General features: G+C 51.5%; 1 protein-coding gene across 1 annotated transcript; it reads right to left on the bottom strand.

Annotated features, from left to right (window-relative positions):
- Window positions 1-789: 789 nt before the first annotated feature.
- Window positions 790-22,002, bottom strand: GALNT5 (polypeptide N-acetylgalactosaminyltransferase 5). Its single transcript, XM_068949568.1, has 10 exons — window positions 20,891-22,002; window positions 15,387-15,553; window positions 13,475-13,594; window positions 12,431-12,566; window positions 11,910-12,029; window positions 11,335-11,452; window positions 10,299-10,622; window positions 8,148-8,228; window positions 7,572-7,733; window positions 790-4,808 (listed from the first exon to the last, which is right to left on the bottom strand). Exons 1-10 carry the CDS (start codon window positions 22,000-22,002, stop codon window positions 4,668-4,670), a joined length of 2,481 nt encoding a protein of 826 aa, XP_068805669.1. The 3' UTR covers window positions 790-4,667.
- Between the last annotated feature and the right edge of the window lie 1,133 nt (window positions 22,003-23,135).

Below are 23,135 nucleotides of genomic sequence, written 5' to 3'. Positions count from 1 at the left end.
AGCTTTGCAAATGTCACCCCAGAAGGAGTTTGGGAAAGTTGTGAGCAACTGGAAAAGGGAGAGGAGGTAAGGATGGAGGTTAGAATTTGACTTCAACAGTAGTGGCCTCCATCAGCCATAAGGGCTCATTTAGTTATTGGTTTTACGTTTCCAGCAGTCCCGAATACCGTTTTGACTTTTTGTTCTACATAAAGGCAATTATTTATTGGCTACGTGAAAATAATAAATGACAAGTCTGTATTGTACAAACAACACACAGTCCTCATTGTACTATTCAGACTTGTTTATGTGCCCTTTGGTTTGTGAAAATTCAGAGGTTTGCTTGTATGAACGTATACTGCTGGCTTGTTCGCACAGCCACCCCCCCCTTTCTCCCCTCCGAGCGGTTCCTGTAAGAGTGACGCATTCTTCGTGAAGATTAGATAATTTTCTGCGCCCGTCTGGGTGCGATTCAGGGCGCTGATAGCGTTCGGTGGCGAGCTGAAGTCAGGAGTTGCAAAGCGCTTCTCTGACCTGACCCTCCTCGTCTTTAAATATCTGAACGTAAATGAACGGACCCGCGAAAGCTGGCCCGGGAACAGCCCCCGGGAGTGAGGTCCGCAGCGCCGGCTCCCCCGCGCTGCCGCCCAGAGCTGCGCCGCACGTCCCCGGCCCCGGCCCCGTCCCCAGCCCTGTCCCCGGCCCCGGCCCCAGCCCTGTCCCCGGCCCCGGCCCCGGCCCCAGTCCCGGCCCCGGCCCAGCTGGCCGCAGCCGCGCTCCAGCCTGACATCCCCATGAACAAAGGGGCTTCACTGCGATTAGAAAAAGGCGATAGGGAAGAAAATGACAAAAGCTTGAAATGAAATGAAAACCAGGCCTAAAACTAACATCTTTGTACAATGCTGAGAAGCCGTTTTTCTGGGTTTTTTTGTTTTTTTTTTTTTTAAGGGCATATATTTTGGTAAAGGTCAGGAACTGAAAGTCACGTATTTGCACATGCCAAATTTCCACTGGCGTCAGGGGGATATATAGGTACTTGCCCTCTGCTCGTGGCCACGCCACTGGGGCTGGATCGGCGGGATCACACTGATGACGGCCCCGGGACCTTTGAGCCGCGTGAGAAGCCAAGGAAAGGAAGAAGCAACCATCTTGCTGCAGAAGGCGTTGGCTTCTTCTTCATGTAGCGTTTGAGCGGGCGGAGGGAGCCGCCCGGGGGCTCAGGAAGGGGAAGTCCCAGGAGCAGCACGAGCATCCGAGGCGATGGAAAGCCAGGGTTTAAACCACCGCCGCTGTCTCCCGGGGAGCGGGGAGAGAGCCGGCGGAAAGGGAAGGGCATTTTCTTGCCTCGCCAGCCGCGTTCACGATTCCCACCTCCTTCGGGAATAATCGGGCTGAGGCGGGCAAGGCTTGAACCGCCTTTTGTTGGCAGCCGGGCACGTTCCTGCTGTCACAGCCTGACCTGGAGTCCCAGCGTGCGTGACGAGAAGGCAGATTTTTCTTGTTTTATCGTAAATCTGCCTCTCTCCGTTTTTAACATTCGGCTTGTCCTCTAGCGGACCGTTACAGGAGAGCGAACAGAGCGCCCGAACGCCGGGGCAGCGCACGCCTGGGGCGGCTGCTGCGCTGACGGGAGGGCCGGAGCCCACCGCACGTTGAGATTGCGCCGGACGGCGGGCAAATAAAAGGCAAACTTGGGCCTCTTTGAGAGACGTGACTCTCTTCTACCCTCTGTTGACGCTGTCGTGTGATGCGGACTCGCATTTTAGGTGTTGTTTCTAAAAGCGCGGCGTGCTGAATTTGACTGTGAATTCAGTACTTCAGCTGAACCGTTTCAGCGGTCACAACAGCTGCTGGGTACAACAACCAAAGTCGGCCTTTCCACTGCCTGAATTAACGAAGCCCTAAGCGGCAAACCAAACCAAAGGCTTGGTTTATCAGGGGAACTAGGTCATTTTGAAGCTTTTCAGTTTTTAATATTTTGCAGTTCTGACTAAATCAGGTAGGAAAACACCTGGAAAGGAGTCCAAGACGCTTAGAACTAGAATTAACACAAGACGCTCTGGGGAAGAAGCTTCACGTAATGCCATTTATTCCCAGCTTTGTGGGCTTTTTTTTTTTTTTTTTTGGAAACAAACCAAACCAGGTCTCCAAGCGCAGTTCACATTTCAAAGGGCATGTGTTCACATTCTGAAAACGTGTTTCTCATCCCCAAAACGAGGCGTGATGGTAGGTCTCATACATGGTTCATGCTGATGTATTTCCAATGCCTAGTGCCTCTGTGTATTTGCTTAACGTTTATGCAGAACGCGCGGCCAGAAAAACCTCTTGGTAAGTAAGTGATAGCTCAATTTGCAGCTAAATTTCCTAAGCAAAAACAGTAAGTGAACGGGGCAACTCATCAGAGGGGAGTAAAGTGCCTATTGCCACGTGCCCGGGTGGCCACGGAGGGTCAGTGGCTGCTGCTGCCGCGGGATTTCACCAAAAAGCATTAAGTTCTTTAGGAACGAGACTAAGATTTCTACCCGCTTTAGCAAAGAAGGCGAGGTTTTTGATATCGAAGTCTTCCGTCGTTGGTTTTGTTTTTTAGCGCAGCGATGCCATTTTGCTAAGCTCCCCCAAAAGGAGCCTCGTGGCTCACTCGTGGGCTGAGGTTGCTGGGGCTCTGCACAGCCGTCGGCGTCCGTCCCTGTGGTGCGGCACGCACGGTCCCGGGGCTGTTCACTCTCGGGGGATTACTGGCGATAAAGCGTTGTCCGCACCGCCAGCGCGGGGCAGGGGAACCACGCGAAGCCCCAGCGCTCCCAGCAGCCGGGGGTCTGAGGCCCAAAAGGGGCTGGTGGCAGCACCCGGCGTACAGGCCCTCGGTGCCACCATGGAAAAGGGCGTAGCCGTTCAGATTATTTAGAGTATCTCTTAAAAAGATGGCTGTGGTCATCATCCACGCCGTGTCCCAGGCTGGCCGGCTGGAGCCGCACGCGGCCACGGGGCGGCCGGCGGCACCCGCGTGCCCGGAGCAGAGTTGTCCAAAGGCGTGAGCCGGTGGAGCCCGCCGCCGGCAACGCCGACCCGATGGCACCCGGGGACGGGGGCACGCTCCTCCCCCCGCACGGTCCCCTGCACGCGGGAATAACGCGCTCGCTGCGGGAAGACCAGGCTGCCGGGTGCCATCGGGTGGCGGCGGCGCCAGCAGGCCCTGAAGGCACGTGCGAATCTCGGGTAACAGATAATCCCACCACCGAAGTGAACAGTCGCACAGATCGGGAAGGCGAGTGACAAGCCTGGAAATGCAATGTGACCGTGACACACGACCGTTTCGTGCCTATTCGGTGACAAATGCTTGAATGTCAGCAAACAGGATTTGATGAAATTCGTGCTCCTGATGAAACACGACTGCACAAACAACATCTGTGCAATCTCTCTGATAGTAGCTGCAGGCTAGCTGTGCTAAAGGAGGGAGGAAAAAATGGAGGAAGGCGGTTGGAACAGGAGCCAATTGTGACAATCTGTCGGGCGAGTCAATATTTTGGCAGACGCAGCCTGTCCAACACCATCAGCGGTGATCCTCGATGCAGGAGGTGGCATGATACTGGGGCCTTCTGCAAAGCCAAGGAGAGAAGTGAGCGCCTGCAAAGCGGGGAGAGGGAGGCGCACGGCCGGGGGCCTGCGCTCGGCGAAGCCGACGTCCCCGCGCGCGGGTTTTCCTGGGAAACCTTGCTGTTGCGTACCTTGGCTCTCGTTAATTTTGTCGCAGCGGAATTTGTTCTCCTAGCAAACCTCTCCTTTCCGACGCCGGCGACAGCTCTGGGACGAGGCAGGTTTCTCCGCAGGAGCAGAGCTGCCTGCAGCGGCGAGTTCGCGGGGCCTTTGCTGCGCTCAGGCCGCTCCCCAAGCACCGCTCGCTCCGTGCAATGGCCAGCGTCAGGGGAGGTCGTTTCACTACGTTCGCCCAGTGCCGCGGCCGACGGGGCGCACGGGCACACGCACGCGCACGGGTAGCTATACGTATGCACGCAGGCACGCTCGTACGCTGCAGTCCTTTTGGGGGAAAGCTCTCACCGACGTCACTGGCGTTTGCACGGATCCTGAGCGCGGCGGGGAGGTTTGGGGTAGGAGCCGCCCCCTCCGTTAATAAAAATAGGCTTTTCTGGTAAGCAGTCAATTGCTAAGTGAACCCAGCTACTCGTCTGTTGGCAGCAACAGATCCGGTTGGGTGGGATCCTGTGACCAGGCTGGATGGATTTTTTTAATGTGTTAGTCAATAAACCTCCGTTTTCTTAGGTTGTGGCAGGATAAACAGCCTAGTTTTGCTGTTTACGCTCTATGTAGAGTCCTGGAAGTATTGCTATTAGCTTATGCTGTTGTCCAGAAAAAACTACTGAAGCCTTGCGTATGGCGGGATGGGGAACCTCAGACGATATTTCCATTTAGTAAGAAAGAAAATTAATTTAGCTTTCACCAAAGTGTCCCACAATGAGTGAAAAAAAAAACCTATCTATTTCAAACGTCATTAAACTGGAAGTGCTGTTGCTTGATATTTTGATCTCTCAATGTGCTGGTTTAAGTTATGGATTTCAATTATCCTTTGGAAATGAACTTGCAGTTTTGTAATTGCTGTCACAAGTCTCTCAGATGTCAATGCTGAATTCACAAGATGAAAAAACAGGGTTTCTGGTTTGATTGCGCTCCCTTCAGTCTGCATAGTAATTTCCAAACTGCCACTTTTGATAAGGATTTGAGGAGTCACAGGCATTTACCCTCAGGGTTTTGTGAGACTGATCCACTTCCAAACACGCCGGCTGCTGAAGGTGCTCTAAAACAATGTGATCCGTCTGAGGAGAAAAGAGATGACTTTAGGTAAACGGTCATAGGCAGCAACAGTTATCAGAAACCTAAGAAAGTGTGTTGTTCTATTTTCCCACTGAGAAAGCTTGATTTTTTTAATGATGTGCCCTTTTCCGCATTTCTCTAAGGCAGAAGATCTCTTTGCAGACTTACTTAAAGGGAAATTTGGGTGGGATCCAAAGCTTACACCTGTTGCTGAACTAGGATTATATTATACCTTCTGTGCTTCATGGCTTTTTAATTCACTGGAAATTAAAGGATTAGTTCTCTTGCTGTCCGAATAGTAATTACCATGCAAAGGAAATAACTCCAGATGGTATTTGCAATATAGGGGAACGTATGGCAGGAGACTGATTTTTGTGTTTTGCACTCTCCTAGCTGATGAACTAAAAGCACATTCACTGTGATGAAAAGGACATTAGGTAATTTGGTAATGAAGTCCAAATGCTGGATTAGTAAATTGGATTGCTAAAGAATGGAGAGTTTGAGCGATTCCTATCCTTTTGCTTTTTCACATGTACTTATCTTCATCTGCGTAGCTCACATAGCCAGCAATTCTGCAAGTACCATCAATGGTAGGGACATTTTCATTTTACTGCCAGCATTGCAGCGTTTCTCATCATCATTTGGTTAACAGCTAGATGAAATATTACTAAAATGACTCGTGGGTTTTTGTCTGGGCAAAAAATGGATCTTTTTGTGTATGGTAAATGCACTGCACATCATTAAAATGACACAGTCAATGTGACATTAGATGAAGTAAAGCATCCTAATTCCTGTGGTCAGCATTAATCATTGGTTGACTTTATCTGCAATTTTCTTATCACTTGTGTCAATAAATGCTGGTGCAACTGCATTAATTGTTATTTTAGGTAACTGAGACGGATCTCTCTGAAATTAGCTTTCCAGGGAGAAGGTGGGAGGTGCATTAAAAAGCAGGCTTTTGTCCTGCTGTGTCTGCAGATCCCTGAGGTCTCCAGGCAGCAGGACTGTCTACATTTCATGAGGGCCCCTTGGCAGGGTTTTGGTAAAAGGTTCTTTTTCTCTACCCGCTACTCTCCTCCCCGTTGAGCAGTTCACGTTTGAGCTTTGCTTCTGCAAGGACCAATCTGGAGGGTCGCATTTTATGAAAAGACCTTTTGAGTCCTTGGACTTGCCGTGTCAAGATCCATGTAACTGAAGATGCCCAGTGTTGTGTCCAACTTCAAAAAATAACAATTTTCATCTACAAAATGCTACTCTTGCAATTTAAGGGCCTTTTTGTTTTCTAGGGTTTTTTCTTGCCTATACGTGTTTGAAGTTTTGTCACATGCTCCTAAGAGAGAAACTTCCTGGACTCCGGATCATTATTACTCTGATGCCGTAATTCAGGACAAACTCACTCAGGTAACTTTCACTTGAACACTTTGTCTCAGAATGGACTTATTCATTCCCAGACTGTCACGTTCGTGCTTAAAAGTGGCCGATGGGGAGAGGGTGAAACTGCTGCACAGAAGAGCCTGGACGCTTCGGTCTGTTGCTGTTTCAAGCGCTCCGGCTGCACGCCGGAGCCGCGTTTGCAGGGCCGAGCGGGGCTGGTGCCGCAGGGCCGTTTTGGGAAGGAGGGGACCGGGCCACGCGTGCTGGCGGCCGTGTGTCCCCGCAGAGCTCGACCGCGTGCGTGGGGCCCCGGGCCCTCCCCAGAGCAAGCCTCATCTCCTCCTCCAGCAACCCGAATGACCAGCTCCGTCCTGCTGCTCGCTCGGCCACGGGCAGGCATCGCTGTCCGCCTAAAACGCCATCCGGCGGAGCGGTGTCGCTTGGGGAGAGGACCCCAATGGTCTCTATTCTGCCAGAGACCATCAAATACGTAAATATATCTAACTCCGGGCTGGAAGCGAGCTCAGTCTGGAACAGACTCATAATGCTGACCGGACCCTTAAGTGGACGACAATTTTCATATATTTTCACAAAATATTCTGGCTTTTGTAAACCTGGGAGCAGCAGTGTTTGGCCTTGAAAGTTTTGGTTTTTGAGACTAAAGAAAGAGGAACGGGAGCCTGTCAATACAGTGATCTTGTAACTTAACAGCTACAGTTAAGAGCTAAATTAAGAGTTAAATAATGTCATTTTATTGGTATTTAGCTTTTTAGAGCAACTACTTATACAAGGCTAATGTAGATACAGTCATGACTTTCTTGCTTTTCTCAATGATGGTAATAAATGTAAGTGCCCACTCTTTTCCTTTTAAAAGTATTGTTTGAGTGTCAATCAATACCAAGTAATCCCCATATAAGTACTATGGATTGACTCCATGTAAAACCAGGACGTTTTGTTATCGTCACACAGCAAATGGCCAAGCCCTGCTGGAGTGAACACCTTGCTTTAGCAAGTGTTCGTCTAGGTCTCCAGACATGCGATATGGTGGAGTCAGGCTGCATTTCACTGTGCAACCGTGATACAACCTGGAGGCAGCCAGTATGTTTATATGCACAAGATGAAAGGCAGCGTAGCTGGGGGACGAGAAGACCAAATTCATCTCTAGGCGAAAAGATTGCATTGGTGAAAACCTGACCGGAGTGTCCGGGGTACTCTGCGTGCCTTGCGCAAGACTGCAGGTGTCTGTGAACTTGCAAGAGTCTGTTGCTAACACAAGCCCTGGATCACCAGCAAGGTGCAAATTACTCCTCTGTGCTCCAGGCCTCGCCCTTCCTGGTTTATCTGCCCATTTATCCACGGCAGGGGGATGCTGTTGCCAGCACTTTACTCACCAGCTCCGGCTGAAAGGCGGCCAGTGACTTATGCAGCCACTTCAAGCCGTGGTTCCGGCTGTCGCAAGGGTGCAGACCCAGGGCTCCTCCAGCCGCTCCCGGGGCCACGCAGACGTCTCCGTGCTGGATCAGCCTCAGCCAGGTGTAGTTGAATTTTTGGTTCTGTGCAGAGGGGTTGGCAGAAAGCTGTCATTGCTGCGCGCCCTACCTCCTGGCCAGGCGCACGGAGAGGTCGCCTTGGCAGCCCCTTCCCACCCTGTGACACCATGTGCCACTGGGCGTTTTACAGCAGCAAGCAACATATGGCTTTGTATTTAAATGCTTCTCCTCACTCTCACATGCATGGATTTATCTAACTGTCCTATTCTGGCTGGACTCGCTAGTTCTGGTTGTTGCTCGCTACAGACTCTGGAAATTTCTGTCTCTGACTGCTCCTAAGCATCTTCTGGTGTGTCTCCTGGTGGGAAGGATTGCACCGGCTCTGGAGAGGAGGTCAGGGCAGCGTGGGAAGGTGGGGAAGTTCTCAGCTGTGCTCTCAAAATTAGGTTAGATATTCAGTAATCAGGCTATCCTTACCTTGTTGTTGACATCACAAGTCTCAAAAGCTAGAGTGGTGTTCTCCACAGTGATGCATCTTGCCATGGCTACATTAATAAGCTAGAAAACAGCACCAAAATGGAAATTTAGAAATAGGAAAATAAGACATAAATTCTCAAGACAGAGGAGAGGCTGTTGCACTATAATTAACCTGCCAGACTCCGAGGACCGTAATTAACACTGTCCACTTAACTGAATGAAGTAGAGATATTGTGTCATAGTCTTTGGTGGGGTTCATAAATGCACATTTGGTCTGCTACCAATGTTGAATGAGTTGATATTTCACTGAAGCTTTTGGTCTAATTCCAATGGTGTTTTCTAAAGAAAATATAGGGACATAGGTTTTCAGCTGGACATAATGGCTCCTGAATGGTTGCCTTAGTTAATGGGTCTTAGTATTTGTCTGCAACTGCTCTAAGCTGCAAACCATGGCTTTTGCCACAGTGAGAGGAATGGAAGCTTCGAATGGAAGAGCAGCTAAAAATTATCTAAAAATGCACAAACCTAGAAGCTCCCTTTAACTTTTTCACAAGTGCTGAGTAGTCGCCTGGATCCCATAGCTTCACCAAACCGTGGCATCCTTCTGCATTTTCTTTGTAAAGCTACTATCAAACGTTTTTATGGTTGCTCATAAAACGAAAACACTAATTGCAGCTGGCAAAAAGCAGCTGTAAAACAGCCTCGCTTGATCTCTAGGGATTCCTGTGAATGGGAATCTTCATGTTACACCCTTGGCCAACAAACAAGCCTGAAACCTGGCCAGAAGGTTGCTTCCAGAATGGCCCGTGAAATAACTGGAGGTTGTGGGAGCTGGCGGGCACGGAGGGGACAGGCCGTTCCTGTCCTTGCTCCTCCTGGCTGTGCCAGGGCTGCGGCTGCCGGGTCCCACCAGCCTCCTTCCTCTGAGTGCTCCTCCTGCGGCCGTGCTTAGAGGCACTGCTTGGGCAGAGAAAGGAATAAATCCTCTCGTTTTGACTCCTGGCATTGCTGTAATCTTTTTTTTACAAACTGCATATTTTACTTATGTTACTGCAATTATAGATAAATTGTAAGTAGTTGAATATCTTGTCTGGACAGAATATTTTAGGTTTCTGAATGTTCAGAGGAGCATCTGATATTCTGCTGAGGCTACGATCTGGGCCAAAATCGGGATCCATGTTTTATTCTTGTCTCATTCACTTTTTAATATGGGTGAACACCTGCAGAGCAGGTAAGACAGGTAAGACCAGTGTCGGGGGAGGCCACAAGTATCCTGGCTGGGGATGGAGGGGCAGGGAGGAGAAACAGAGCCGACCCTGTTGCACCCCCCCCAGCCGCCCATCCAGCATAGTGCCAGAGACTTGTGATGAGCCAGGTTTTAATCCAAAATACACTGTAAGGGTTCTCCTCTCCTGAGGAGCAGGCTTCACCTACTTGTGAATAAATGCTAAGACTTTCTGTTGTTTTTGTTTGTTTGTTTGAAAGCAGACGCGATGTGACTTGTGCTGCAGAAGGGGGAAAATAGATTTCTGCTGCGCTCTAGTGGTGATGCATCGCTAGTACAAAGCACTGCGACACCAGTCCATGGGCTCAATCCCTTCCACGCTTAAATGAGTGGAGCACTAGAAATCCCATTGGAAAATGAATTTGTCTCCCCTGCTGTGGTGAGAAAGTTATGCAAATACAGAGGATTTTAGCGCTCATGCCCTGGAGACGAGGTGAGCTAAAAGGATTTGCCTCTCTGTGACCGTGACTGGGGCGTGGGTGACTCATCTGTTTTTTAAACGCTAAATAAGCTCTTTAATGGAAATTTGTTTCTTGGAATTGTGACTTATTTCTTTATAAAAATACTGGCAAATGCAGACTGTGACATATTAAATATTCAAAAATGTTACCTAGCAGAAATTTGAAAGTAAACACAGTAATATCATTCAAAAAGATGCATTCTCTGGTTACATGGATGGAAACCCTTGCCTGTTGGAAGTGTCAAAATTGTTCAAAGAAAGAGCAAAGGAAGTGACTCAGAGGCAGGTCTTCTGCCCCTCAGAAGAACACCAAGCAAACAGCTATGTTTGGATGCTTCCAGGTCTCTAGCTAGCCACTGAAAATACATTGAAATGAACAATAGCAATTGTTCATTTGGGTACGTACCAGCCCACTAGCTTTAACCAGAGGAGCTTCCAAGTCCGGATAGATGTTCTCCAGGTACCACTTGAAACTTTTGCATTGAAGCTTCTTCCGTAGTTCGATTTGTTGCGTTAGGTTACCGACATCCAGGTTTTTCAAGATTAAGTGATAAGCATGTCCATAGAATAAGTCTTTGTACTCGTCTAACCAGACCTCTGCGACACGAGCCAAATTCCGCTCCACCGTCCTTATCCGATCTTTAGGGAAGGAATATGGGTTGTCGTTCCTGAAAATGTGTCCAACTCTGGAGCACGGAATAATCTCAATTTCTCCTCCACACATCCAGACCTGAAAAACAGAGATTGATGCGATGGAAACACTGGCAAATGTTGCACTGTGGTTAACACAGCCCTAATTCTGCGACATGGCCTGCCTTTCGGCCAATGCGGTTTCTGGAGTGTGACATGTATCTCTGTAAGGGGCGGGCGGACAAGTGAGATCATGCTGAGGACAGTTCTGTTGGGGATCAGCATCTGAGCAACCGTACTGCTCCAAAGGGAATGTGTTTGGAAAGGCTTGAGATCAAGACCACGGAGGGACCTCATACCTCATCTCGTGTGGAAAAGCCCCTCATATCTCCCATCAGCTGCTTGGGCTGCAGCCAGCTGGGTCTCCTTGGGCCGGCTCTACCTCCCTGGGGTTGGCAGAGGGAGGCCATTAACTCTCTGCTCCCCAGGCACATCCCGCCCCAGTGCTCAAGCACAGCTCTCTTGGACACTTAATGACACCCTCAATGAAGTCCTCTGGGGCATTGCCATCCCTGCCCTGTGGCAACCCTGGCACCGTGGCTTTGGGGATGAAGCTTGCACTTCCACAGTGTGAGCGGGGGATTAACGACCTGCTTCTCCTGGGAGGCGACATGCTCACCCACGGGGTGGGTTCGGATTATATGCCGGAGAGGAAGCGGGGAGCGATGCAAGCGCTTTCCCAGAAACCCGTCAATGTGGCGTTCACTTGGAGTGACGTTTCCCGCGGGGACGGGCTGCTGGGAACCACATACCTTGAAGGAAATCTCCATATTTTCGCCTCCCCAAACATCCAGCCCAGGGTCGTATGTTCCCAGCTCAAAAAAATACTTCTTGTCAATGGAGAACAAGCCACCTGCCATTACTGGGCACCTGTGAACAGATGAGCAGAAAAGGCAGCTCCCTTTCCCCTCACTTCTGCAAAGGACTTGTCAAGCAACTGTGGGCTGCTAAACGCTCAGGGGCAGCATCTGAATTTGCTCCTGCTGAGGCAGGAATGTCAGGTTAACAGCTGAAGATCGTTTGGAGTAAAGGCAGAGAATCCCTGGAGGCAGAACTTGCTACTTTTTTAAAAGCCTGAAGATTTTTTGGAAGGCAATGGCCACCGGCATTGTCACTTCAGTGCAGGCTGACAAGTGCCATATTAAAACAGTTCATGTGCTGGCCTGCGTGGGCATCAAAACGGCAGCTGCGGCCACGAGCAGCTCAGCACGGCGCCCAGCCCCTCCAAGAGCGGCACCCTGCGGGCCGGGTGGCTCGGCTGCTGCATCATGAACGAACGAACCGGTTGGCTCACAAAACTCTTCAAAAAATTCACTTTTTGCTTTACCTGATTATATCAGTTTCCTTGATTTTATTTTTCTCAATGACCTCTTGAGGAATCTGTCGCCATCCAAAATTCATCGGCCAAGTGAAAATCCCACGCTGAAAGTTATCCACAGTCATGTAACTAAAGAGAGGAGAGATCAGGATGACTAACTCTGACTCATATTCCTGATTGAAATGTCACCCTTAATGAGTGAAGATGAACATCTGCACATAATTAAAACAAGATTCTAACAAATTTCATCAGGAATCCTCTTCTTGTCCTAAAACTCATGGACTACCTGAAAGGTGTCTGTGATAAATGAAGCAGCTATGTCTACTGGTAGAGATTTTAACAGCTCATGTACAGCAATTTTATGTATTCCTTATTATGAAATCTTGTTGAAGGCTAGTTAGAAGGTTTAGATCTTTGTCTTCCTATAACTGACGCTTTCGATGGTCACAGTTAGTTAAGAGGTTTCGCGAAGGCTGATTGCATTAACGTTCGTGTTTCGCAGCGACGCAAGCAGCCTGGGGTGGTGTTACCTCATGTCCTTGTCGCTGATCACCTCGATGACGGGGCAGGCCACCTTTACCCGGCTCAGGCGGACCCTCTCCAGAAGTGGCTCCAGCCACCCCACGTTGCACTCCACATGTGAGTCCAAGAAGGTCAGCACGTCGCCTGGGGGCAAAATCGAGGGCATGGCCAGGGCAACAAACCTCTCCGCTCCTCACACCCCTTCCGGAGAAGCCAAGCCGGAGCGGACCAGGGCGCATCTTTGGCCCGATCCATGATTTCCAGGTAAGCGTTTTGTAAAGCATGCGTGGACGCTAGTGCTGAACCAGCCAGAGGCTGGCTGGTTTTCTGCGCCCGAGGGTGATCGCTGAGAAGGACGTTTCACTCCCCAAAACATTCCCAAGAAAAGGTCTCAGCCATAACTCAATGCACATTTTTCCTTAAGGGCCTAAGGAAACCTCACAGGTCCTCTTGGCTTGCTGCCTGAACGAATTTGCAGCCAGCACGAAATGGAAAGCAAACTTAAGAGGAATTCCACACACAACTGGCCATTTTTATAACAACACTGTGGCTTTTTTGCAGAAAGTGAAGCTAAGGCCAGGCAGAGCCGGAAATTTGAATTGACACTCACTGACGCTGCTTTTAGATGCCAAATAATCAATCAGCAGCTCATCCTTTCCCTGAAATTTCTGCGTTTTGCGTGCTGAAAACATGCTCCTTTCTCATTTTGTTTGTTAGTCACCAACTTCTCCGTTAGACCAGCGCTAGAGGGGTGGTGGAAATTTTCAAATGAAAGTATTCTATAAATTGTTGCCGTTATTTTTCAAATGTACCATTCGACAAGAGGACTGTTGAGATGCTTGACATTTGTTTGCAGAATGGTTCCGGTTTAGTGTGGTAGTGAGACATCCTTAACACCAGTTCAACTGGAGGGGAGTAAAATGCAGTAATAAAAGAGACAGTGACAGAAGTAATAGAGTAAAATACAGTAGTAGAAACAGAGGAATAGAAGAAGGGCCGTTTAGTGCCTCTGTCGAGATCCAGATAGGCGTGTGAAGGGGCTTTCGTCTTACCTTTGGCTATCTCTGCTCCAGCCAGTCTGGCTCGTATCAAACCATGTCTTTCTTTGAGATGAAGGATCTTAACTTTTGGGAACTGCGACATATATTTGTCAAGCTTCTCCTTGAGGTAGTCTAAAGAACAGAAGAATGAGACAATGAGACTGACGTACTTATTTCTAGATGTAAAAAGTAGTGGGCAGGTTCTCCCCAGAAGCTTCTCCTGGACACGTATGGTTCTTGCGTTTAGGGTTTCTGTTGACTTGGAGAGGATTCCCTCGGTTCTGCCCCGTCGATGCCAACCTGATAGTGAGGTGCTCTGGCCAGCGCAGTAACTCGGCTGGAAGCAGGACATGTTTGAAGAGGGGCTACCTGGCCCCTCTCTGGCTTTCAGAATAGCAAGCGCAGGGCTGTGCAAAAATACATGTTTTTAATGATAGCCTACGGTTAAAATCCTAATGGGTTCACTTGGGTGTTTCATGATCCAAACTTGGGTATTTAGCAGTCATTCGAAGACTTGAAAGTTGATTTTTCTTCTTCATGACACTATAATTGCCATTAAAATCTGGTTGTATGTTTTTTTCCTTTGCGTAATTCCCTTCCAATTTAAAAAAAAAAAAAGTGTGTTTTACACACGTCTCAATAGTGAGCACCACATTTAAAGACTCAGCCCAGGTTTAAGCTGCAGATTGTGGCATGTCACCACGTCTCAGGCTGTATTTGCTGTCGTTTCACGTGGCTGTGGAAGCAGCTGATAGTGAATTCCCAGAACAAATTGCAGCTGCAAAAGGCGTTTCAGCGGCAATTTCAGCGCCATGGCAGTTCGGTTTGCTAGACCATTCCCTCCCCCAACGGAGAAGGCCGACAGGAGTTCAAAGCAGCTGTGGGTGCGTTTGGCAAGGGGAAGAGGGGACCGAGCACGGCATCCAGAGACAGCCCCGTCCTCCTGGCCTTTGGTCTGGGGGAGACCTCCAGGCTTCCTTCCCGATGGAATTCACAGATGCACTTTGTTTTATTTCAGGAGAAGATAACTGTTTACACTTCAAAAGTGAGTTAAAAGCTCTGAGGGCCTCCAATGGTGATGCATTTGCAGACACGTTAGCAGAATGCTGTTGCTGCTGCTTCTCCTTAATGCACCTGTGATAGTGCGGCTTCTGCTGCAAACCCCGCATTTCAGGGGCCTCGCCGGCTCATGAGCAGATACGAAGGGAAGTAACAGGGAGAAAGGAATGAGGAAAACAGAAAGACATTTTTCAGAGGGAATAGTATGTATTAATGACTATTTTAAAACAGAACATACAGAGTCCTCTTCCCTTCCTTCTTGTACCTATTCTCTTGTTAGACTGTCAAGTCTTTGGGATAGGCTCTGATATGCACCTAAGACAGTACCTTCTCTGAAGAACTAGCAGTTGGAAAACAACATTCTTAAATTATTGAGGGCTGAAGTCAGTGGAGAACCAAAGCGTCAAAAAGTAGAGGCTCGGTATCATCTGAAGGGTCTGTGACTATGCATGGCAATCCACCGTGCATGCACAGACAACCAAACAGCCGCTGCTTTTATTGCAACTATTACAGTCCCTGAGCAACTCTGGTAAGTGCAGTCTTCTCCTGCCACCAATTCTGGAAAAAAAAAAACCACGCATTAATCTGCAAACTGCACAGCAAAGGGTGACGGTGTCTTTCTGAACACACGTGCCCCTGAGCCAGAGGCTCCGTCCGCCGCCAAGAGCATGTCACGGGCCCGAGCGTGGCCATGGTCTTCGATTCTCTCCTATCTGAAGAGGTAACAGCACGGGTAAGCACTTCAACACGTCAGAAGAAGAAAATGCCATTTCCTTCTACTATTCAGAATTGAATTACAGAGAATAAACTGTATTTTAGCCTCAAGTTATATTAGTTTCATTAAGGTAAAAGAAGTTTTATCTACCTTTGGTACTGCAGTCGTCCACCAAGATGATTTCTTTAATCAGGTGAGGAGGAGAGCGGCTGAGGACACTGTGAACGGAGCGGAGGAGGGTGGACCACACTTCATCCACAAAGCACATGATGATGGTGGTGGTCGGGAGGTCGTTGTGCACCCGCTGCTCTGAGCACCTGCAACAGCAACACCAGGGTCACCATCAGGGCCAGGCTGCACCCTCAGAAAACTCCCCGTGTCATGTTTATCATGAAAATGCACAAGGAGAGGGGAACATGCATGCTCTGTATAATACTCAGGCAAGCAACCATAAAGCAATTTCAGTGGAAAAAGGAGTGGACACAGACTACCTAATGCAGTCCCAGGGCCTCTTCTTGTGGGCTGTCCTGCAGGAATAGGAAGGGCTCACTCCTTTCTGACTGGTGTCCTCTTGTTTTCTCCCTACCCTCATGTGATAATCCCTCACCGAAGCTATAGCTGCTTATTTTCTCCTTTCCACAAGCAAACAATGCAACGGCCCGGAAGGGTGAGGCAAACTCCCAGCTTTGCTCCTGGGAGCAGTTTGCAGATCCCAGCGAGTCCTAGGGTGGGAGGAGATACAAGCAGGCCGGGTGCTATTCTGGGATGCTCAGGGTGTCCGCATGCAGGATCCCAGGCTGCATGAAACTCAGCTCAGTAGGGGGAAAAAAATCCATAATATGTTTAAAATGCAGGGAAAGGGCTATTTCCATAAAGGGTTACTCAGCGTAACAACTGAGCAAACGCATACAGAGAAGAAAAGCCGCCCAGTCTACCTTTGGCACCTAACTCAAGGGATAGTAGCAAGGGAAAGATGTTCCAACATCCTAATTTCAGTGGGATTTGTTCATTTTCCATACAAAACGCGGTCTTGGATTATATGTATATATTATGTATAGATTACATATACATAATGGTTTCAGTGGTCTGTTTCCCAGTAGGAATGCTGGTTCCCCCTTTTTGGGTGTGCTTTGAATGGCGCCTGCATCCCTCGCAAATGGGGAAGATGCACGTCGGTTGATTTGAGGGAGCGATAAAATTTCTGCCATGTCTACGGGTTTGTCATTTTATTCCGCGGCAGCCCAACTGCAATGGCGGGTCAGGTCTGTGTCTTCAGTGTTTGAACAAAAGGTCGATGAGCAGCTTTTCTCATCTGCTATTTGCAATTCAACTATGGCTTTGATGTGTGCCTCCAGGGGAACGTCGCTCCTGCAGCTCTCCTATCTCCAGGCGGATCTCGAGGAGCACAGGCACCTCACAGCAGAACTCCTCTCCCCTGAAATACGCTATTTTATCCCAGAATACCCACGAATTTCTGGTACTTTCTCTCTGTCATCGATAAGTGGGAGCCTGATAAAGGGTTCTTCTTTCTTTTCTTTCCAGGGTAGACCTCTTGCAGGCAGGACAAGCAACCACCTACGTGCTAGTGCAGAAAATTAATTTCTCACTGATGAATCAAAAACACTGTTCCCTCTAACACCCGGCTTTCAACAACAGACAGAAAACACAGATATGGATAGGAGAGCGCATGGACAATTGACTTTTTTTTTTTCCTTCTATTTTCATACATGAGCCCTCCCTCGGGTTCAGCAGGTATTGGCTTAGGTGCTGACACGGAGCACCACGCGGCTCAGGCTATGTGGTCTTTTGGAGAAAACTTACTTAAAGGTATTTCAGGGCTTCGCAGCTCAACAGAAGCGCTCTGGATATATGAAAATAACCCCAGAATTACTCTCTGCAGCACTCCTTGGCGGTGTCTTTCCTTCCCGTTTTATAGCACATGGATGATTTTGTGGTGGGCTTGCTCTATGTTCAGCTCAGGACAGCAGTCAGGGCTGGCTCAGCCAGGAGGGGACGTTGCTGTTTATGTTAATACATATTCTAGGTATATAATATGTATATATATACCTATTATATGAATATAATTATGTTAATTACTTTATGTTAGTATGATTTAGTTGGAAACCATACACGTGTTGGCCTGTGGCCGCGGACCCTCTCTGCAGCACAGGAGGTTTGGTTGGGACGTGCCTGCAGGACTCTCGTGGTCGCTGGAGAGGAGGTACCGGCTGACCGGAAGCGGAGCTCGTTCACAAGAACGAGAGAGAATAACAAGAGGGAACGCGACTAGGAGAAAAGAGAGGTGAGTTTGTAATTGCTCTAGCAGCAAACCCAAGGAGGCACTTCATGGAAGGACGAGGAAGAGCAGGAGAGAGCTGCAGAGAACAACAGCTTTCATTACACAGAGCGAGGGATGTGAGAGCAGCTGCAAAAACACCGGCAGGAACCAAACCATAAAGGTCGTGTGCAATAAGGAAGTACCTGGTAAGAGTGAGGCTCTTTAAAGCCACTCTTCAGTTCGGTTATTAGCGGTTGCTTGGCTCCCGGCCAAGACTCGTGCGTACCCCAGGCAGCTGGAAAGCTGGGGAGGGCAGTGGGAAATCCCTGAGCAAAGGCAGCCCGTGGGCTCACACAGGCAGCTTTATACGCTCCTGGCCTTCACCTTAGAGGAGCGGATGTTCGGCAGACAGGATGGAGTCAAGGTAAAGTCTGACTGATGGAGCTAGCAGTAATAATTTAAAGCAGCTCTTTGAGGCAACCTTAAACTCAGGAACTTCTTTTTTCTCCTTTTTGCCCAAAAAATTAGGATTTCTAGGCAGAGACCAATGGGTTTGTTGTTGTTGACCCATAGCTAAAGACATTTCAAAATGTTCTGTGTGAGTCTGGGCTCCATTTCTTTGCTAGCGATATACATATGCAGGCATACACACATATATTTTATATATATATATATATGTGTTCATACATATATATAAAAAATACTTAATATTATATAGCTAATCTTAAGTAGAAGTCAAATCTTTCTGAAATTCCACGCTTTTAAATAAAACAGGCTTTTAAATAAAAATAGTCCATAGGTTTTATATTCTGCTGATGTCACCCTCAAATCAGTAAAACGTAGGCTCTTAAGTGGCTAGTTGCTTTGTTACCTTAGATCTCCTGCTCACGAGTTTGGAAATAGCCTGGAAGTAAAGCCTGGAGCCACGTGGGTGCTCTAGGACCCTTTTTTCCGAACTGTCAGGTGGCAGCTGAGATCCGAGCATTTGCTGCCACGGCAGTACAGTGGCATGTAGCATGCACCTTCTGCCCAGCCAGGAAATGCTCAGCATCCAATCTGGGTCCCTGTCTAAATCCAAATAAACTGATTTTCACAGAGCAGCTGCAACGGCAGCCTGGGGAGGGGTTGAACAGTCACGCAGGGACTGTATGGGCATGCAGCTGCGGGCCGAACCAGCGACCCTGGCTCCCGAGTTTGGCTCCCCAAAGAGCGCTCCGCTGGCAAACATCCCAGCTACTCTGTGCCGTTTAAACCAGACCTTCAGTTGCATGGCTTTTGCATCTTGCTCCTCTGAAGGTCTGGGGCTCTCTCTGCATGCGTTTCTGCAGAGATACGGTGTTCAGTAGGTGTCAGCGTCATTAGATTGCGATAGACAGATTGAAGACTGTGATGGGAGAAGTCGCCTGTGGTCTAGTTCAGTGTTCCAGCACGGATCTGGGGAGGAACTGGGGTCTAAACTGGGAGAGCCTGGAAGGCTGCAGCTAAAAAGTAATGCACAGTTTTATCATCAAGGGTTGCCAGCATTCATTGCAGTGAGCTGGCCTTTATGGCCTGATTTCCTCCTTGTCTACAGACCACGAGCACCGTCTGGATTGCCTCTTGCTGAGGTGGATCAAAAAGGCATCCAAGAGAATGATTACTAATTTGTGGTCAACAGCTGGACCATCCCAGCTGCTGCATCCTGTTGTGGCGGGTTGTTTCCCACCTGCAGCAGATAGCGCTGCCGGGGAAGCTTCGCAGGGCCTGGGGATCTGTGAATGGGGGAAACGCAGCCTGGGAAGCGGATGCACTACTCCCCATGCACCGGGGAAATCTGTGCTGCAGGACGGGAGCCTCTGCCCGCAGTGCACCGCGGTCACTGCCCGTGCGGCGCGCTGCTGGAGAAGCTCTGCCTTGCTCTCTTTTGCAGCTCAGCGAGCCTATTTCCCACGTTTGCCACCCTTGTTTGGCTAAGGTGTGATAAGGAAGCAGCTACCCGTTTTCCTTGCAAGAAGGCTTTGTGACTCATCTGCTAAGAATCTTGCATTTCTGAGACGTCTGCAGGTGAGCAGATATTCTGCTCTTGAGCTCTCGCGGTCTGTTCTTCCAGAGACTGAGACAAAATTCTGGTGACCAGCGATGGCTCTTCTCCTGTATGCAGGTGGCCTCTATGGCCTGGACCTTCTCTGCTTGCTGTGCTGTCTGCACGTGGGAAGCCAGCCGTAGCGGTCTCCCTCCCTCCCTGTCCCACTCCTTCCTCTGCAGCTCTTATCAACACTGACACAGAGATTTCTCTATATTCTGCATATATATCCTGTGGGATGGGGGAGAAATCACCATGCAAGTCCCCTGCAACTGCTCTCGCAGTCTGCAAGCAGCCCAAGTGGGGCTGTCCCAGGACAGGGTCTGGTGAGGGAGGCATCTTCCCTGCTGAGGGACCATAAGAGGAGCTTACAGTGGGAAAAGCTGTGAGAGTATGACAGGTTAACCTGTAATCCGGCTTAATTTGCACCATTCCTAGACCCCTTCTCTGTGTTTTTTCCGACAGAGCAGCTCGGAGAAGGGATCCCTTCGAATGCCCTGCCCTCCCGTTGCCAAGATACTGCCCCGTATCTCACCCTTTGCTTTTGCATGCCAACCGCAGGGGTTTTTTTGGTTTGGTTTTTGAAGTGCAAAACTGCAAATCGCAGCATCAGCGGCGCATCCCATGGAAACGGCAGTGAGACCGAAGGACAGTTTCCCAAAGCAAAGCTCTGCATCCCCACTGTGCCCACAGCCTGGCCTGCGGGAACGGAGGAGCGCTCCCGGGGACGTCCCAAACACCGCATCGGGAACAGGCCGCCGCGCGCCAGTTAATCATTCAGCTTTTGGCATGAGCTTTTGTGCTCCCGGGGAGGCTTTTGGAGGCCTCACGCCGCCGCGCCTGCAGGTAGGTGCGGTCGTGGCGTGACGCACCCCGTGGGTGGGGAAACTGCAGGAACTGCGATTGGAAAGGGACGGGCCAGGCGCAGGCGGGAGAGCACCAGCTGGCCCAGCGGCGGGGAGAACGGGCTGACGCGGCGGCGCACAGTCGCTCCGGGAAGCAGGTGCACAAGCGCCCACGTTTGGTGCTGTACCGACAACGGGCGGAAGACGTTCTCGGGACTGGCACGGGCACAGAGAGGTCTGAGCCCCACTGTCCGCCTCGCCTGCCCACATCTCTCCGGACAGCGGGGCTTAGCTGGTTAAGGAAACCTGGCAGTTTTACTTGTTTAAGAACAAGTCCCTGTTGCCCGAAGTACAAGGCGCCCTCGCCGACAGCACGCACGGAGCGAAGACCCTGGTGCGGCGGGGAGCCCTCCGCGAACGCGCGGGCGAGGGCTCCCCGGGGAGCCCGGTGCGGGGGGACGGGTCTTACCCGGCAGGCCGCGTGTCGGCCACGGCTCGGTCCACAGGGATGAGATCGCTGAGGTAGACGTTGAAGTTCCCTTCTTTCCATCGGCTTTTCGCTTCTTCTTGTTTATCGGCGGGGACGGCCACAGCCTGCCCGAACTGGCCGGGAGCGTGGGGGTCCCTGGGGGCCAGCGTCACATCCACGGCTAACACCCGGTGGGTGCCGGGGCTTGCCGGGGCGCGGGCCGCCCGCGGGGCCGGGCTCGGGGCCAAGCTGCCCTTGGAGCCGGCTCCCAGGCCGGGGGCGGCCGGGCGGCCCGTCCTCACCCCCGCTCCTTCGCCGGCGCGGACGAAGCGGTTTGCCACGGCGGCGGCTCGCTCGGCCGCCGTCGCCCCGCCGTCGCCCCGCCGTCCTCGGGCCACCGCCGGGCCCGTCCTGCCGGCGGGTGCAGGCCGGGGCCGCGTGGCAGCCGGGCCCGGCGCCTCGGCCGCGCTGGCCCGGGTCCCGTTCGCCTGTGCGAGCCGGGCTTGCCCGGCAGCGGGCGCGCGGGGGGGAAGGCGCTCCTTTCGACGCCCCGGGGCGCGCGCCGCCGTCGTCGGTGCCGTCGTCGCCTTCGGGCCGGCTGTGCGGCTTCTGGAAACGTCCCCGGCGGGGGCAGCGCGGCCCGCGGCTGGGGGGGCGGCGGGCCCCGGCGGGGTCTGCCGAGCCCCCTCGGGCCTCCCGCTGCCCCTCTTCTGCCCGGCGGCGGGGGCGCGGGGGCTCGGCTCTGCCGCCGGGCTGCTCCCTGACGGCCTGGGCGCTTCCTCCTGGGCGGCTGCTGCGGAGGCCTTGGCGCCTCTCTCCTCCATGGCAGTCGTCTTTCGGCCCCCCGCCGCGCCCTGCTCGCCTTGGCTGCCGGGCTCCCTCTCGCCCGCCCGCCCGCCGCGGCTGGGGCTGCCCGGGCCAGGCCGGGGGGCGGCGGCGGCGGCGGCGGGGCCCCCCCCGGGGCGGCCGAGCCCGTCCCGCGCCCGCCCGCCGCCCTCGCCGAAGGAGAGCCGCAGCGCCGCCACGTCGAACAGCAGCCAGGCCACGGAGGCGGCGAACACCAGCGCCAGCGCCCGCCCGCGCCCTCGCAGCAGCCTCCGCGCCCTGCTCATCGCCCCCGGCCCCGGCCCCGCACCGCTCCAGCGCCGGGCCGCCCCGCGCCCCTAGCGCCGGGCGGCCCCGGCCCGGCCCCCCCCCCATCCCCGGCACCGCCCCGGCCCCGGCACCGCCCCGGCCCGGCCCCCTCCCCCCCCCCCGGGCGCTCCCCTCCCAGCGCTGCTCCGTCTCTTGTAGCTCCCAGAAGTTCCCCTGTTGGCGAATGCAAGAAGCAACCCCCACGGGATCCCAAGTCACAAAGCAAGAGGTTTTTGCGAAGAAGACTCAAAAAAAAAAAAAAAAAAAACCAAACCCCAAACCCACTCCCACCCGCAGCAGTAAATATGTCTGCGGAAAGGAAAAGAGAGGAAAGAATTGCGTTCGTACTCATGCTTCAAAAAAAAGATAAGGGTTTCAAAACCCAGGCGGCGTTTACGTTTCGAGCTCTGACGCGTGGGTACCTTCCCAAAAGAAAGGGCAATTCGGCTGTTTCTGCAAAGCTTTTCCGTGTAAAGCGAGCTTTGCCCCGGTGTGCTGGGCGGCTCGCGCCGCAGCGGCGTGCAGCGCGGGCTTCAGCCCTTTCCCTCTCAGTACGAGGGATTAAGGATAAGATTGCAACAGGATTGTTACATGGGAAAAAATAAGTAATTTTAAAACAGCCGTTTGAAACTAAGCAAGCCGGGAGTCAGGATTAAACCCAAAACAAGAAGATACTTTCAGTATTGAAATGCAAATGCAAGGAGGAACCGCTCATGGCTGTGGAAGGGAAAGGCCCATTCGCTCGCTCATAATTCGGCACCCCGCGCGCCGCTGCGGGAGAGACGCCGGATGCGTCCCCCCAGCGTGGACGTCCCGCTGGTGAGTCACGGCGAGTTCGCTGCTGCGTTGGTGGGGGCCAGCGTCCCCACCGCCAACGCCACGCTTCACCCTCCCTGCCCGGCAACTATTAGCGTTCCAGAGAGTCGAACACATTCCAGCTGCTTTTGTAGGGAGAAATTAATTTAATCCAGGCTGCTCCATCATTAAAGTAATCTGGAGTGTCAGACTGAAAAGCACAGAAGCAAGCTAACTTGAGGCTGAAAACTCAACGGGTTGAGGTTTCCCAGGAGTGTGGTCTGCATAAGTGGCCCAGGAGTGGGTTGCATATAGT

This window comes from Struthio camelus, chromosome 6 (genome assembly GCF_040807025.1).
Source record: "Struthio camelus isolate bStrCam1 chromosome 6, bStrCam1.hap1, whole genome shotgun sequence".
Classification (NCBI taxonomy): Eukaryota; Metazoa; Chordata; class Aves; order Struthioniformes; family Struthionidae; genus Struthio; species Struthio camelus.
The sequence above is the reverse complement of the archived record's forward strand: the minus strand, read 5'-3'. Positions and strand labels throughout refer to the sequence as shown.

Bases quoted from the DNA above. Each gene is read 5' to 3' on its own strand.
- GALNT5 (XM_068949568.1), bottom strand. From the start codon at position 22,002: ATGAGCAGGGCGCGGAGGCTGCTGCGAGGGCGCGGGCGGGCGCTGGCG. The intron at 12,030-12,430 runs GTAACACCACCC...TCCTCTCTTTAG, and splicing joins ATCAGCGACAAGGACATGAG to TTACATGACTGTGGATAACT. The intron at 8,229-10,298 runs GTACGTACCCAA...GCTGTTTTCTAG, and splicing joins TGGTTAAAGCTAGTGGGCTG to CTTATTAATGTAGCCATGGC.